Source organism: Saimiri boliviensis, chromosome 12 (genome assembly GCF_048565385.1).
Source record: "Saimiri boliviensis isolate mSaiBol1 chromosome 12, mSaiBol1.pri, whole genome shotgun sequence".
Classification (NCBI taxonomy): domain Eukaryota; kingdom Metazoa; phylum Chordata; class Mammalia; order Primates; family Cebidae; genus Saimiri; species Saimiri boliviensis.
Window position 1 is genome coordinate 72770024 of NC_133460.1, and position 14930 is coordinate 72784953.

At 34.1% G+C, this 14930-nt stretch overlaps 1 protein-coding gene across 3 annotated transcripts in view; it reads left to right on the forward strand.

The window, feature by feature from the left end:
- Positions 1–14930, forward strand: part of PTEN (phosphatase and tensin homolog) — a 102913-nt gene that overhangs the window by 50196 nt on the left and 37787 nt on the right. For 2 of the 3 annotated variants that reach the window (XM_074382534.1, XM_074382535.1), the window contains exons 3-4: positions 11649–11692; positions 13519–13757. In XM_074382534.1, the coding sequence (XP_074238635.1) occupies positions 11649–11692; positions 13519–13757 (283 nt within the window). Of the gene's footprint in view, positions 1–5760; positions 5806–11648; positions 11693–13518; positions 13758–14930 lie in introns of all 3 variants that reach the window. The other variant, XM_074382533.1, reaches the window with a different exon arrangement.

A 14930-nucleotide genomic window follows, 5' to 3' on the forward strand; every position in this document is an offset into this window, starting at 1 on the left:
ACACTCTCATGTAAAACACCACAACAACCAAGATTTAGAACACTCACTTTATAAAAAGTTTTCCTTATGCCCGTTTGTAGTCTGTTCCCAGACCTGGTCTCAGGCAATCTCTGATCTGCTTTCTATCACTGTAGATGCTTTACCTATACTAAGATTTCACATAAATACAGTCATATAGTATGTACTCCTTTTTATGTCTGGCTTCTTTCTTTTAGCACTATATTTTTGAAATGTATCCCTGTTGTTGCTTGAATTAATAATTTTTTTTTATTGCTGAGTAATATTACATTGCATGGATATGACATTAATAGTGTGGTGGTTATTTGAGTTGTTTTCAGTTTGGGTCTGTTATGAACAAAGCTGCTATAAGGATTCATGTAAAAGACTTTTGTGGACGTATATATTTTTTTCTGTTGGTTCAGTACCTTTAAGGAGAATTGTTGGGTCACATAATGTAGCTAAATTGAACAGAATAGAGATTCCAGAAAAGCTTACATATACATTTCTTGACAAAGGTGCTGAAATTATTCACGAGAAAAGGGTAATCTTTTTTAACAAATAATACTGGAACAACATTGAAAACAAAGTGAACCTTGACTTTTATGTCTCATCATACACAAAAAATTAATTTGAAATCGATTGTAGACCTAAATGTAAAAGTAAAATCTAAAAAGATAAAACTTCTAGATAAAAACGTAGGAGAAAATCTTTGTAACTTTTGGCTTAAAGGTTTCTTAAACAGTGCGTATAAAATTAACCATATAAGAAAAAAGGGACAAAATCAACTTTATCAGCATTAAAAATTTTTGCTCTTTGAAAGATTAAGAAAATGAAAAGGCAAGCACAGTTTGGAGAAAATATTTGCAATGCATATATCTGAAAAAGAATTTGAGTGTATAATATATACATAAAGATGCTCTTACAACTTCATAATAAGAAGATAACTCCATAAAGAGAAGGGCAGTTTAGGTGTGGTGGCTCACACCTGTAATCTTAGCACTTTTGAGGCTGAGGTGGGTGGATTGCTTGAGCCCAGGAGTTTGTGAACAACTTGGGCAACATGGTGAAACCCAGTCCCTACAGAATAAAGAAAATACAACAAATTAGCTGGATATGGTGGCATGCGCCTGTAGAACCAGCTGTTTGGGAGTCTGAGGTGAGAGGATAGCCTAAGTCTGGGAGGCAGAGGCTGCAGCAAGCTGTGATTGCACCACTGCACCCTTGCCTTAGTGACACAGTGAGATCCTGTCTCAAAAATAAAAAGAGGGCAAAAAATGTAAACAGAAATTTTACAAAAGAAGATATATAGATGGTCAATAGGCATATGAAAAGATGTTTAAAGTTAGTCATCAGGGAAATGAAAATTTAACAGTGAGGTATCATATATAATGGGATGGCTAAAAAAGGGCTTACAGGGATTGGCAAAGTCATAGATTAACTGGAACTCTTATGTATGTTGGTAAAAGCACAAAATGGTATAATTTCTTGGAAGAAATATTTAGCAGTTTTTAGTATTATTTTTGATAGCCTTCCAAATTTCGTCAGTTAGTTATAGGTTGGTTCTGCCACTGTTTATTTCTTTGTTTGGGGGAGTCTCATTTTGTCACCCAGGCTGGAGTGCAGTGGCATGATCTCAGCTCACTGCAGCCTCCCGGGTTCAAGCAATTCTCCTTGCCTCAGCTTCCCCAGTAGCTGGGATTACACCATTCTTGCCTTATTTTTGTATTTTTGGTAGAGACAGTTTGACTGTGTTGGCCAGGCTTGTCTCAAATGCCTGACCTGAAGTGATCCGCCTGCCTTGGCCTCCCAAAGTGCTGGGATTATAGGCCTGAGCCCCTGTGCCCAGCCTGCCACTGTTTATTTCTTTTCCCTCCAGCTTTAACTATTTAGAGTAGGTTTTCTTGAGTACTAGGAATCACTGTTTCCAAGCAGAATTATACAAAGCTGTTTTGTTTTTTCTTTAACTTGAAGCAGTGTAGGAGAAAGCAGTATTGTCACATAAAAGTTACAAACAAGAACATTTTAAACAAGATAGTTACTTTCCTTGTATTGGATATGTGACAGAATTAATTCTAATAACCATCCTGAAGATGGTCAAGAGACAGTAGTTAAGAATTGAAATGTTTGGGGCTTGCCTGTGTTAATGGGATAAGGCAGGGATGATTTATGTGTAAATTTATGTGTTAGTAACAGCAGTAACAGCTGTAGTTATACTAGGGTTCTAAGAGCAAGTGTTGATTAAACATGAATGCAACAGGGGTGATATGGTTCGGCTCTGTGTCCCCACCCAAGTCTCTTGTTGAGTTGTGATCCTCAGTGTTCAAGGAGGGGTTGGTAGGAGGTGATTGGATCATGGGGGTGAGTTGTGATGGTTTTAGCACTATCTCCCTAGTGTTGTCTCATGCAAGGAGTTCTCCTGAGATCTGCTTGTTTATAAATGTGTAGCACCTCCCCTCTTTTCTCTCTTTCTTTTTCCTTCTCCTACCACAGAGACATGCTTGCTTTCCCTTGGCCTTCTGCCATGATTATAAGTTTCCTGAGGCCTCCAATTAAACCTTTCTTCTTATAAATTAGTCTCAGGTAATTCTTTATAGCAGTGTGAGAATAGACTAATACAAGGAGAAATATGTATGGTTACAAATAGTGAATTAGCCGTGGAAAAAAATAGCAAATAAATAATTATTTTGCCTTTTCAGATGCTAATTTTTCTTTTTCATTTATTTTAGGATTTGTGGGAGCTGTCCAATGTCCTTAGGCTGTTTTCCAAATGAGATACCAAAAGCTAGTTCTCCACTGGGTTTCTCAGGCTGCTAGAAGCATTCATTATTATGGTTATCAAAACTTGGAGTTTTGTTGCCACTATGCCCACAGTAGTGTTTGTTATGTAACAGGTGCTGGATAAATACTTGCTAAATGAATTTTTGGAAAATACAGTCTGTCACGCCTTTCTTCTTCAGTATACAATCTTCTGTTGAGATCATCTGATAGATTTTTTTTTCTCAGATATTGTACTTTTGAGGCCTTGAATTGCTGTCTTTTGTATTTTCTATGTCTTTGCAGAGACTTTTCATCTTTCACTCATTGTAATCATTTTTCTTTACATCTCTGTACACATTTATAGTAACAGTTTTAAAGTCTTTGTCTGCTAATTCAAACATCTGGTTCATCTTGGAGTCTGATTTTATTGCCTGCTCTTTTTTCTTTGTAATAGGTCATGTTTTTCTGCTTTGCCTGTCTAGTAAATTTTAATCGTATGTTCAAATGTTGTAGGGAGTTTGGATTGTTACTTCCTTTAAGGGTTCTGAGTTTCATTTTGTCAGGCATTTGAATTAACAGTTGATCTAGTATTGTCAGGTTTGGTTCTCTTTGTTAAGGCAGGCCTATTTCAGATTTGTCTTTTGTCCTAGGGCATGGTTTTTACTTTAAGGTTGCCCTTTCCGGTGTCTCAGCTAAGTATCTGAGTGTTCCAGGAGGTCTCTTCCACTCTGCCTGGGCCAGAACTCCCAGCTTCTCCAAGTATTATATTACATTATCTCTGGTATCATCTCCATTATGCTCTCAGATCCTGTGCTTAGACAGGCCAGCTCCCAGCCAAATACCTGATATGAAATCCATACAAATTTAGGCCCTTGCTCCACAAACTCCAGCGGCCTGAGCAGTCTAATCTCTTCCTGTTTACCTCAGTGAAATATGTGTTCCACTTGAGTTCCATTTCCTTCTGCATCAGAGAAGAGCCACCATGCTGAAAGCAAGGGGCACTGTGTTTCTTTGTTCTTAAGGATCATAGCCTATCTGCAACAACTGTAGTGTGATATAAAAATGTATAACTTCTATTGGTGACAGTTAAAAATACTGCTTGCACTACTTGGTAATACAATTTTTCAGATTCAAGTTCATATTCTCTTTTTCCTCACCTCACCACACACATGTTTTCAGAGGTCCTACTCATCCTTCTTCCTGCCAGTAGTTATAACTCCTGCCAGTAGTTACATTATAATTTCGGTTATATCAATATTGACTTTTTATGGGATTGTAACTAGATAAATGCCATTCATAGTTAAGTGATATAGCATTTTATGATTTTTTTCCTGCATGTTTTGTTTTTCTTGGACTTACAGTTCTCTCTCTTTTTTTCATTATTAGTTTTCAGTGTTCTTAACTTTAATTCATAAACTTGCTTGCCCCTAATTGTGTAAGTCTCTCAACATGTTTAAGCACATTTGGCATTATATCAATTTTATCTTTTCCAGGTGCCTTCTGATCTTTCCTAGTCTGGGTTAATTGTTCTGCTTGGCTTGCTGTATGGCTGTCTACTTAAGATGTTCCTTCACTGTCATTCTAGGGATTCTCTTTTCTTCTCTTGTGAGTTAGATTCTTCAGTTCTTGGAAACTATCATCTTCTTTCATGGTTTCCCACTCTTGTTTTGGCAGAGCACATCTTTAGTAACTCCCTGACAAAGTGTATGGGAAACAAAATTATTTGAGATTTTGCTTGTTTTAAAATGCCTTTATTATATACTCACACTTGATTTATGGTCTGTCTTGGTATGGAATTCTAGACCGAGTTTTCCCTCAAAATCAGAAGGTTTTGCCCAGTTGTTTTTTAGCTGCTAATCTTGCTGTTAAAAAGAGTAATGTCATTTTGATTCCACATTATTTTTATGAAACCTCTTTCTTCTCAGGCAGCTTTTAGAGTCTGCTATTTCTTTGGTATTCAGAAATTTCATAAGATACGTATGCTTCTACTGTTTTCATCTGTTTTGCCAGGTACTCGTGCACTCTTCCAGTTTGAAAACACCCATCCTTCAATTTTGAGTATTTTTCCTGAGTTATAGCTTCGGTTTCTTTTCAGTGTTCTCTGTTTCTGGAACTCCTAACATATACTGAACGTCTTGAACTTTTAATTTTTATTCAGTCTTCAGATTTTCATTTGTCTTTTTATTCTAAATGTTCTTTCAATTCCTCAGCCTTATGCTATTCTAGCCCTTCTTTTGCCTACCTTATGGTGTTGAGTATTAAACAATTTATGTATCTGAGGTGCTTAGAATATGCCTGGCATATAGTGAGTGCTTGTATTAGCTGTAATTGTTATTGTTTACTTTCATAACTGTCTTGAGGAAGGGGTCTTTGGTCTTGATTCTTTGACTTCTTGGCTGTACATGACTTTGGGTGAGTTCTGTAATCTGTTTGAGACCTACCTTCTTCTGTAAAATGTTAATAAGCTCTATCTCTCAGATGTTTGTGAGGGTCGAATGAGAATATATATGTGAAAATGTTTAATACTTTTATACAGAGCTAGTAGTTAACATATGGATCTTTCATATATCAAAAGTTTTTAGTTTGAAGGGAAAATGTCTGAATTTTTAGGGTTATTTTCAACAGTGCTTGATTATGACTATCTTGCAAATCTGTCTGAGCTAGGTATACTTGCACTAAATGCTAATGCTTTTAAAGAAGTTATGTTTTAATAGTCTCTTCATGTTAGGTTGAAGATAGATTATGAAAATATTCATTCTGTGAAAAGCTCTGGCTTTACTTCAGATTGTATAAATCTGTGTAATGTAATAATTATTTAAGAATGACATGATTACTCTAAACCCATGGAAGGGATATTTGTTTGGAATATTTATTTTCACTTAAATGATATTTGAGATTAGGGAAAAGAGAGTCTTTTGGTTTTTCTCAATAGTATTAATGTAATTTCAAATGTTAGCTCATTTTTGTTAATGGTGGCTTTTTGTTTGTTTGTTTTGTTTTAAGGTTTTTGGATTCAAAGCATAAAAACCATTACAAGATATACAATCTGTAAGTATGTTTTCTTATTTGTATGCTTGCAAATATCGTCTAAAACAACTATTAAGTGAAAGTTATTTCCTTGTTAGAGTGAGGTAGAATTAAAGATATATTTTAACAGAATTGTATTCCTAAACCAATTAATTCAAGAAGTCCGAGAGCATGGTTAGATCATTTAGAAAGTGTAGTGATGAGGTAAAACAATGTTGGCACAGATTCATGTTACTTGATCTGCTTTAAATGACTTGGCATCTAGCCCATCTTTGAGTCCATAACTGTGTGGTAATTTTAAGTGTAATTCACAGCAGAGCTTCTGTTAAAGCACTAATAGCATCTTCTTCCGTGGAGGTATACTTTAGAGTGAATATAATTTTGTGTATTCTCTGTCTCTAGAGCAATTGACTGAAAAAGCTATTAGGGCATTCTCTAACTGTGTGTAACGTAAGTTATTTAAAATTGCTGAATTAGGTGGTTTGTCTGGTCTAGGACAGAGTTTTAAGGACTGCCCACCTGATTGATAGAACTTGTTGAGTCTTTATCTTTTCCTTTTTGTTTTTATTTTGACTTTGGGAGTAGAGATGTGAAAAGGTAAAAAGGAAGGAAGGAAGAAACTGCTTTGACAATTTTTACCCATAAAGACTTTTTGCTTCTCAAAATACGGACTATATTCTGATTTTTAAAAATCAGCACATAAAAGATGTTATTTTTCGACCTGACTTTTATCTTTCCCATGTGATATTTGTAAATTATAGATAGGAAAAAATTTTAATTTAAAGTTTTATACACACTAATTCACTGTTATAATTTGTCTATAGAGTTTATCAAACATAAGAACAAGATTCACCCTGCCTTCAGTGGGCATTAAATGTTTACCAAAAAGAAAGATTCTCTGTGCCATGTTGTCTTGTGGGGTGTTGCTTTTTTATCTATAATTTAGTGATCTTTCTAGTGTGATAAAGTGTCAGAAGTACTGAGAGCGGAGTGGACATTGATATTATTACTTTCAGTGAATTTTCACTGATGTTTCTCAGATTCACAAAGGAAGAAATATTTGTTAAGTCTGTATCACTTATTAGATATCACAAAACATGTTGTGGAGGATGTGTACAGAGGTGAATGGGATGTAGCTCCAGTTCTCAAGTAGCTTACATTCTACCATAACAGGTAGACAAGGCATTACAGAAGAAGTAACTTGTATAGAAGGTTGTAATTAAGAGAACATTGGAAATAGTAATTGTACCTTACAGGGAAGGTTTCATAAAGGAAGGCATATTTGACCTGGGGTGAAAAGAACCAGTAAGGGTTGACTTTCAAGCCTAGGAGAGGAGGGGAAGTGGCATTACAGGTCAAAAGGAATGGCATTGTAAGAAGTTTGTTGGCACAAAAGTGTGTAGAATATAGCAACTAATTCATTATAATCAGATTGTAGTGTGTGTATGTTGGGGTGGGAGAGAATTGCAGTGGCAATAGGCAACAAGATAAAGTAAAAGGTGTTATGGAAACTTAATGGGCCCAACTTGCATGTGATCTAAGCATTTAGGGGTCTTCTTCTTTTCCTGATAAACCTCTCCTACAAAGTGCCTTGTTGCAGATACCATAGTGTTTCTTTGGAGGAAAATGAAAACCACAAAGCTTTGTACTTTTTGTACGGTTGGATTCAGAATTTAAGTAATAAAAAAGGACAAGAACTTTCAAAAGCCGGAAGCCATAAACTGAGTCACTTCAGGCTTGGACTATCAGAATTTAGAGAGTCTCAGAATGGTGGTTGAAGGACACTAAAGACAAATTCTGCCTTTTTCAATATCTAGCTTAACATATTCAAAGAAAGGGGAGGAAATTCTTTTCATTCCTGTGTGTAGTGACTTCCTGCTTCCAGAACTTAGAACTTTGGCTGTACTGTCAGTATTGTAGGTCACTTACATTATTATGGTTAAAGTTGGCATTGGAGAGAGCCTAGGAACCTGACTGCCTGTTTGTTTTTATATTTCCAAACATAGGATTCCCAAGTTAATGAAGTCTCTTGATTAGTTGAGGGTAGCTTTTAATGCATATATTTTAACACCCCTTTCCCACATGAAATCATTGACTTTCAGAACTGGAAAGTACCTGAAAGAGATCATTTAGTCCAACCTTCTCATTTTACAGATGGGGAATCTGAGGCCTAGAGAAGTTAAGTGAGTTGAACAAGGTCACACAGGTACATATGGTAGCAGACCATCCACTGTTTACGCCAATATTCCCTCTATGTTTTGCTTTTTTCCTTGTTCGTTTTAACCTCTCCGAATTTTACTGACTTCAGAAGTTTTTAGAACTACTAAGTTATAGCATGTTCTGAGTTCTAATGTCACTTTCCAACTTTACCCTTTTTCTACCCGTTTATGTTTCTGATTCTGGGTAAGTGAGTCTGGCAAGCAGCAGGTGTTCTATTTTATTTCTTTTATTTTTAGGATAGTTATTACATGAGATATATATGTCTTTGCAAACACACATAATTTAAAGATCTTAAAATATTTGCACTAGGCATACCCACATTTAATAGTATGTTAAACATTTTATAGCAAAAATATGATATACATGGGTGAAGAGTTCCTAATATGGATTTTCTAATAATTGTATCTGTATCTGTTTTCTTCAGGCATTCATAACATTAAGCAAATTCAGGTGTACTGATACTCAATTGAATTAATCAGTTTGTTTTGTACAAGCATATTTTATTTTTGTTCCTTGCTCTATAATCTGGTAGAGATGGGGAAGGGGAGGTAGTGAATAAAGAGATGTGTACTTCTTGCCTTTGAGGAATTTAAGTGTTCACTGTATACTAATTTTTAAAATGTATTTACTGTATTTCACTGCATATTTTATTTGACATTATCATTTTGTGGTAAACCTTTAGCTGTTACTAATATTTATCTATTAAGTTTTCTTTTGTAAGATAGTGATAGCTTCATTGAAGAGAGTAAAGAAGAGACCTGCCTGCCTTGCTGATTCTATGGCAACTCTCAAGTCTCTGGAAGCTTTTCCTGTTGATCTTACTCCTTTCTTCAGTTTCTGCCTTTTGCTTCATAAAAATTCATTCTTTAAATGCTTATTCATTTCTCTTGTCTCATATAAGCCAATATGAAGTAATGGTATCTTTTGAGTTTTAGTTATAAGGACATATAAATGGTTAAATTTAAATGGTTAAACCCCATTTGCCATTTGTGTATCTTTAATTTTAGTTTGTTGAGAGACTTATCACTACCAAACCACAAAGAATTTAAAAGAAACTGTGGGTGGGTGGTAGGTGGAAGGAAGGCATGTATCAGAGATTTTGATTAAGAAGAAAGCCTTCATCCTTATTCTACCAGCTCCTTCCTTGAACACATTTATCATTACCAGTCCCAGCATATTTGCTCTCATATTTCCTATGCTTACCTGTGAAGATTTTCATAACTATTTTCATGCTTTTTTACTGTCACTGTTGATTCTATTATTACTGCTCTTATAGGAATGCTGCTTTGACTAAAATTTGTTATTGCTTTTGTATTTAAAACTTTTGTTTTTTTTAAAATTATAAGTAGGATTATGGAATAGTAGTGGAAAAAGTTTGACTTTTGTAATCAGATGTTGAGTTTAAGTTCTGGCTCTTTCATTTATATACTGTTGTTTGGGGCAAGTTTTTAAATGTTCTTCTAAATCTTAGCTTTCTCATATATAAAGTGAAGATAATATTGACAATTATCACATGGTTTTGAGGATGAAACAAAAAAAGTAGAAACTCTTTGTAAGGTGTGTTTATCTAGTTAACACTTAGTAGTTATTATTTCCACTTTTTGTCCGTATAGTCCTTTTAACAGTAATATTTGAGAACCATTTTATTAAGGCAGTCTTAAGGAGTGTCCATCAAAGCACATGTTCTAGGATCCTGAGAAAGTAGTGGAAGTTTAGAACTGAAGCTGCACAAAACTAATGGTTATTTTCTGTTTCTTAGATTCTGTTTCCTAGTCCTACATCTATGATTCCTTATAAAATACTCCATTATGAATTCTTCACTATTGACAATTTCTCCTCTTTTGTCTGTACTAAAGAAAGTGTAAAACGTGACTATCTTCCTTATCAGTCCTCTTCTTTTTCCTGTTTTTCATATCAGTGGGTATGAAATTATTAGCAAGGATGCATATATGTGCATATTTCATTACTAAATGCATTTTCTTTCTAGCAAAACTCAGTATACTAAATTATACTAAAAAGGAAAAGCTTGTTTTACTTTGAGTGGTAATACGAAAGTTGTTTTATTTCAGGTCTGACCAGTTAGAAACCAATGGATTGCATTAACTAATTTATAATTAGTTAAACCTTCATGTGAATTTGGTTTTGAAATTCTTTTCTTTTTTTTTTCCTTTTTTTTGAGATGGAGTTTCACTCTTGTTTCCCAGGCTGGAGTGCAATGGCGTGATCTCGGCTCACTGCAACCTCTGCCTCCTGGGTTCAAGCAATTCTCCTGTCTCAGCCTCCTGAGTAGCTGGGATTACAGGCATCTGCCACCACACCTGGCTAATTTTGTATTTTTTACTAGAGACGGGGTTTCTCCATGTTGGCCAGGCTGGTCTTGAACTCCCCACCTCATGTGATCCACCCTCCTTGACCTCCCAAAGTGCTAGGATTACAGGCGTGACCCACCATGCCTGGTCTGAAATTCTTTAAAGTAGAGAAACTATATAGATGTTTTTCAGGGTTTCTAAATATACAATACAGGTCCACAATCACTTATCTGAAACTCTTGGGGCCAGGTATGTTTCAATATTCAGAGATTTTAATTTTCAAAAAGGTAACACAGATGTATATACTTCTACATAAACACCCCAGTGGGGTGGGGTTAGTACCTGAAATGAAATGTTTAACTCTTCACTCTAAAGATTATGTACAGTCTTATAACTTCAGATCAGGATTTGCTGCAGTTGAGTTTGACATAAAACTTAAGAGAAAATGTTACTTTTGGGATTTTGGAATTGCAGGTTAAGGAGCTATGGGCCTTTATTTATTTTAAAATGCTAAGATTTTATTTTAAATATATTTTTTTTTAATTTCTTTTGCTTAGTAGTTGGAGTTACCAAGATACTGCTGACAACAACTGACATATAAGATCTCTTTCAAAGCCTTTTGTTGTTTGTAAACATGGGCTGTTAATTATTAGGAGGCCATACATACTAACATATCACTACTATTAAGACAAATGTTAGCATACTCTAGTAATGACAAATCAGCATTTTACTATTCCGTATTGATTTTACTTATTCTTTCATTACTCTCATACCGTAATTAAAACTTGCAACCTGAGAGACTGATGAGAAAGATGACCACTGGGTTTTCAACAGGGAGAAATGCTTGTTTTTAAAAAAAAATTAGCATTGTATCCAAGTAGATTAATTGGCATCATTCAGTTTTTCTTTCCTGTCCTTATGCTTTTGTTATTTTTAACATACATGTTTTTGAAGAATAGTTTGAGAATTATATATGCTTAACTATGAGATACAGATCCTATTGAAAGTAGTCAGGTACTATTGAAACTATTTATAGGTACTTATAAAATAAAATAAAAAAAATTCCAATAGCATGCAAAATTTTCATAGAGGAAATTTGAAGGCATGAAAGCACCTGAATTTGCAGTACTGTATATTAGTGGCATCGCAAGTTTTGTGAGCAAATGTGTTAGCCCTAATTGCATACACTTAATCTTTTAAGCTTTGGTTTTATATTATGAAATGGAAGTGATAACAGTATGTTATCACATTCAGGCAATGTTTTTTAATATTAATACTTTTTTTCTTCCTAAGTGCAAAAGATAACTTTATATCACTTCTAAACTTTTCTTTTAGTTGTGCTGAAAGACATTATGACACCGCCAAATTTAATTGCAGAGGTAGGTATAAATGTACTATGTTGTATAACTTAAACCCAATAGATAATATCTTACTGTCATAACAAGAGTGAATCATCTAGATTATTGAGTGAGATACATATTTATCTTAAGAATGATCTTTAAAAATTTGAAAAAATTAATTTTGCTTTCATGTTTTAGGGAAAAAGTATTGCATAAATTTATTAATATTTTCAGGGAGGCTAGAAGTGCAGATAGACTAAGAATTAGGAAAATTCCTAGACTAAAAATAGTATAAGGAGATACTGTTTGAGGCAGTTGGTCTAATAATAAGCAACTATAGGGAGAAAGCAGATAGATGAGTGGAGGGAGCTGCTTTAAATGAATTCTACTCCAGGCGTAAGTTAACTCTCAGAGCCCGCAAAAGCATTCACTTTTATTTGTGAAATACAACTGAGTTCTCTCATGGCTTAACACTATGAGAGAACTGAAGATTTGAGAAGCTTGGCAGATGCTGCTGTGATAGTCAAAAAGAGAAAGTGGGTGCCATGAGGGTACTGATTGATATATTTGCCATTGATCCCTCCTGAAAATCTAGAATGGACTTTCAGACAGTTGGTTTGAAAATTCTAAATCACTAGTGATTGAGATTTAGTATAGATTCATTATGTTTTTTTGTTTTTGTTTTGGTGGATTTAGGCTGTTGTTTACTAGGCAAAGCAGGCTTTAGTTCAGGTTTATCTTGCTTTAAATAGACATGTAACAGATTTTCCTGGAGGTTTTTCTGTACCACTGGGAAAATGAAGTTAGGGAGATGACTAAGTGAAAGCCGTCCTGCTGACTTTCTATAATGACAGTCATTGTCTACCAGAAGAGCTCTCCTTTCACACCAAGGGACCTAATTGATTGTATTCTGTACCACAATATGAGTGACTCGACTGGAGATGTAAGACATACTTCTCATATATTTAGATGACACAGGATAGTACATTGAATATCAGTCAGGCTTTTTAAGGATCTTAACAGAGTGGAACTAAGGTAGATACTACTGGGAACAATTAATAATGATATATTGTAGTCCTGTTTCTAAACGAGTTTTTAAAAAAACCTCAATTCTGACTATAGTGAACAAAAAAGCATTGGACATTTAATAATTCATGTGACAAGACCTGAAACTTTGATAGCAATTATATACATTTAGTAAGTAATTTCTTTGGTATATGCCTTCACATGTCTCTGATATGTAACCTGTGCTACCAGTCCATTTAGTGTAAATTCCCAGAATGTATTTTCTTGCATAAAATGGAGGAAAATAATACTTGGCTTTCCTAATGATTACATGTGTATAAAACACTAACATTTACAAGAACACCTTTAAATGACATACTTAGCATTTTTATTTTTTTTAAATGTAATATGCAGTTTTTTTCCATAGTTTATCCTATTAGTAATCTGTTCTATCTTTGGACTATGTTTTGTGATGATGAAATAAATACTCTAAATATTATTATTCCTTTTGCATTGAGAATCCTGACAAAATGTCCATGTGTCATTTCATTTTGGGTTTAGCTCTACCTCTAGTATGTGACCTATGCCACTAGTCCATAGAGCGTAAATTCACAGAATGTATCCTCCTGAGTAAAATGGGGGAAAATAATACTTGGTTTTCCTAATGATTATATTTTAAGTTAGCAAGAGACTATTTTCTATTTAAAAATTAGTTAAGCAATATGTTATTTTTCTCTGGAATCCAGTGTTTCTTTTAAACACTTGTTAAGTTTGTATGCAACATTTCTAAAGTTAACCTACTTGTAATTAAAAATTCAGAGGATTTGTTTTCTTATTCTGAGGTTATCTTTTTACCACAGTTGCACAATATCCTTTTGAAGACCATAACCCACCACAGCTAGAACTTATCAAACCCTTTTGTGAAGATCTTGACCAATGGCTAAGTGAAGATGACAATCATGTTGCAGCAATTCACTGTAAAGCTGGAAAGGGACGAACTGGTGTAATGATTTGTGCATATTTATTACATCGGGGCAAATTTTTAAAGGCACAAGAGGCCCTAGATTTCTATGGGGAAGTAAGGACCAGAGACAAAAAGGTAAGTTATTTTTTGATGTTCTTCCTAGATCTGAGAATTTATTGGAAAATGGGTTTTGGGGTTTTTTTCCTTCAGTTTTTATTGAGGTGTAATTGACAAATAAAAATTATATATAAATATAGTGTATAAAATGATGTTTCGATATATGTATACATTGTGAAATGATTACTGCAGTCAATCTACTTAACATATTCATCACCTCACGTAATTATTCTTTCCCCCCAGGGTGAAAGCATTTAAGATCTACAATCTTCCAATTTTCAATTATGCAATGTTATTATTAACTATAGTCACTATGCTATCCAGTAGATCTTTAGATCTTATTCATCTTGTGTCCTTCCATCCCCCTCAGTCCCTGGAAAATAGATTTTAAAGATAGTTGCTAATCCTTATTTCTTTTAAATTTTTAAATCACTTGCTGCCTCAATTTCAATATAAGGAAATGACTGATTCATTTCATTTTTCTGTTCACGCTACCATTTTCATATCATATTAGCACATGTTACCCATTAACTGTATTGCAGATTTGGTCTCACGAAATCATTCTAAAATAACATTTTTTAAAAGCATATTACTAAAAAATAAGCTTTATGTTTCTGAAGCTTGCTTGATCATAGAATGCCTTTGGATTAACTTGGATACCATAACCTAGTAAAGTGTGAACTTTTATAATACATAAAAATTATTTTATAAGAATATTCATAATTGTAGTTATAGTTAGATTAAGCCAAGATTTTTTATCAGAAAACTAAGGATTATATTGAAAATAAATGACAAATTTAATTCTTATAGTACATCTGAAAGAAAAAAGAAAACTCTTGGGAGAACTTTTACAGTGGTTTAACTTTGCTGTTGATGTATTTCTTTGGGTGGTAAGTATAGCAAAACATGGAAACGTTTAATACAAAGAGATTTTGTACATTTTTCCATCTCTAAGAAGAACAAAGCCGAAGTCCCTCCAGTTAGATTAGAAAAACTGATTTAGAGAGTTCTCCTTCATGTTAAGCTAATTTCTTCATAATCCAGCTGAAAACAGAAATAGAATGATCATATTGATCATTTTAAGCTGTGTCGTTGCATTGATTCTTCGTTCCTTTACCCCTTTCTGATCTCTTGTTTCCTTACCTTTTGTGACCTTTTTTACATTATAGTTAAGGATCCCAAAGTACTATT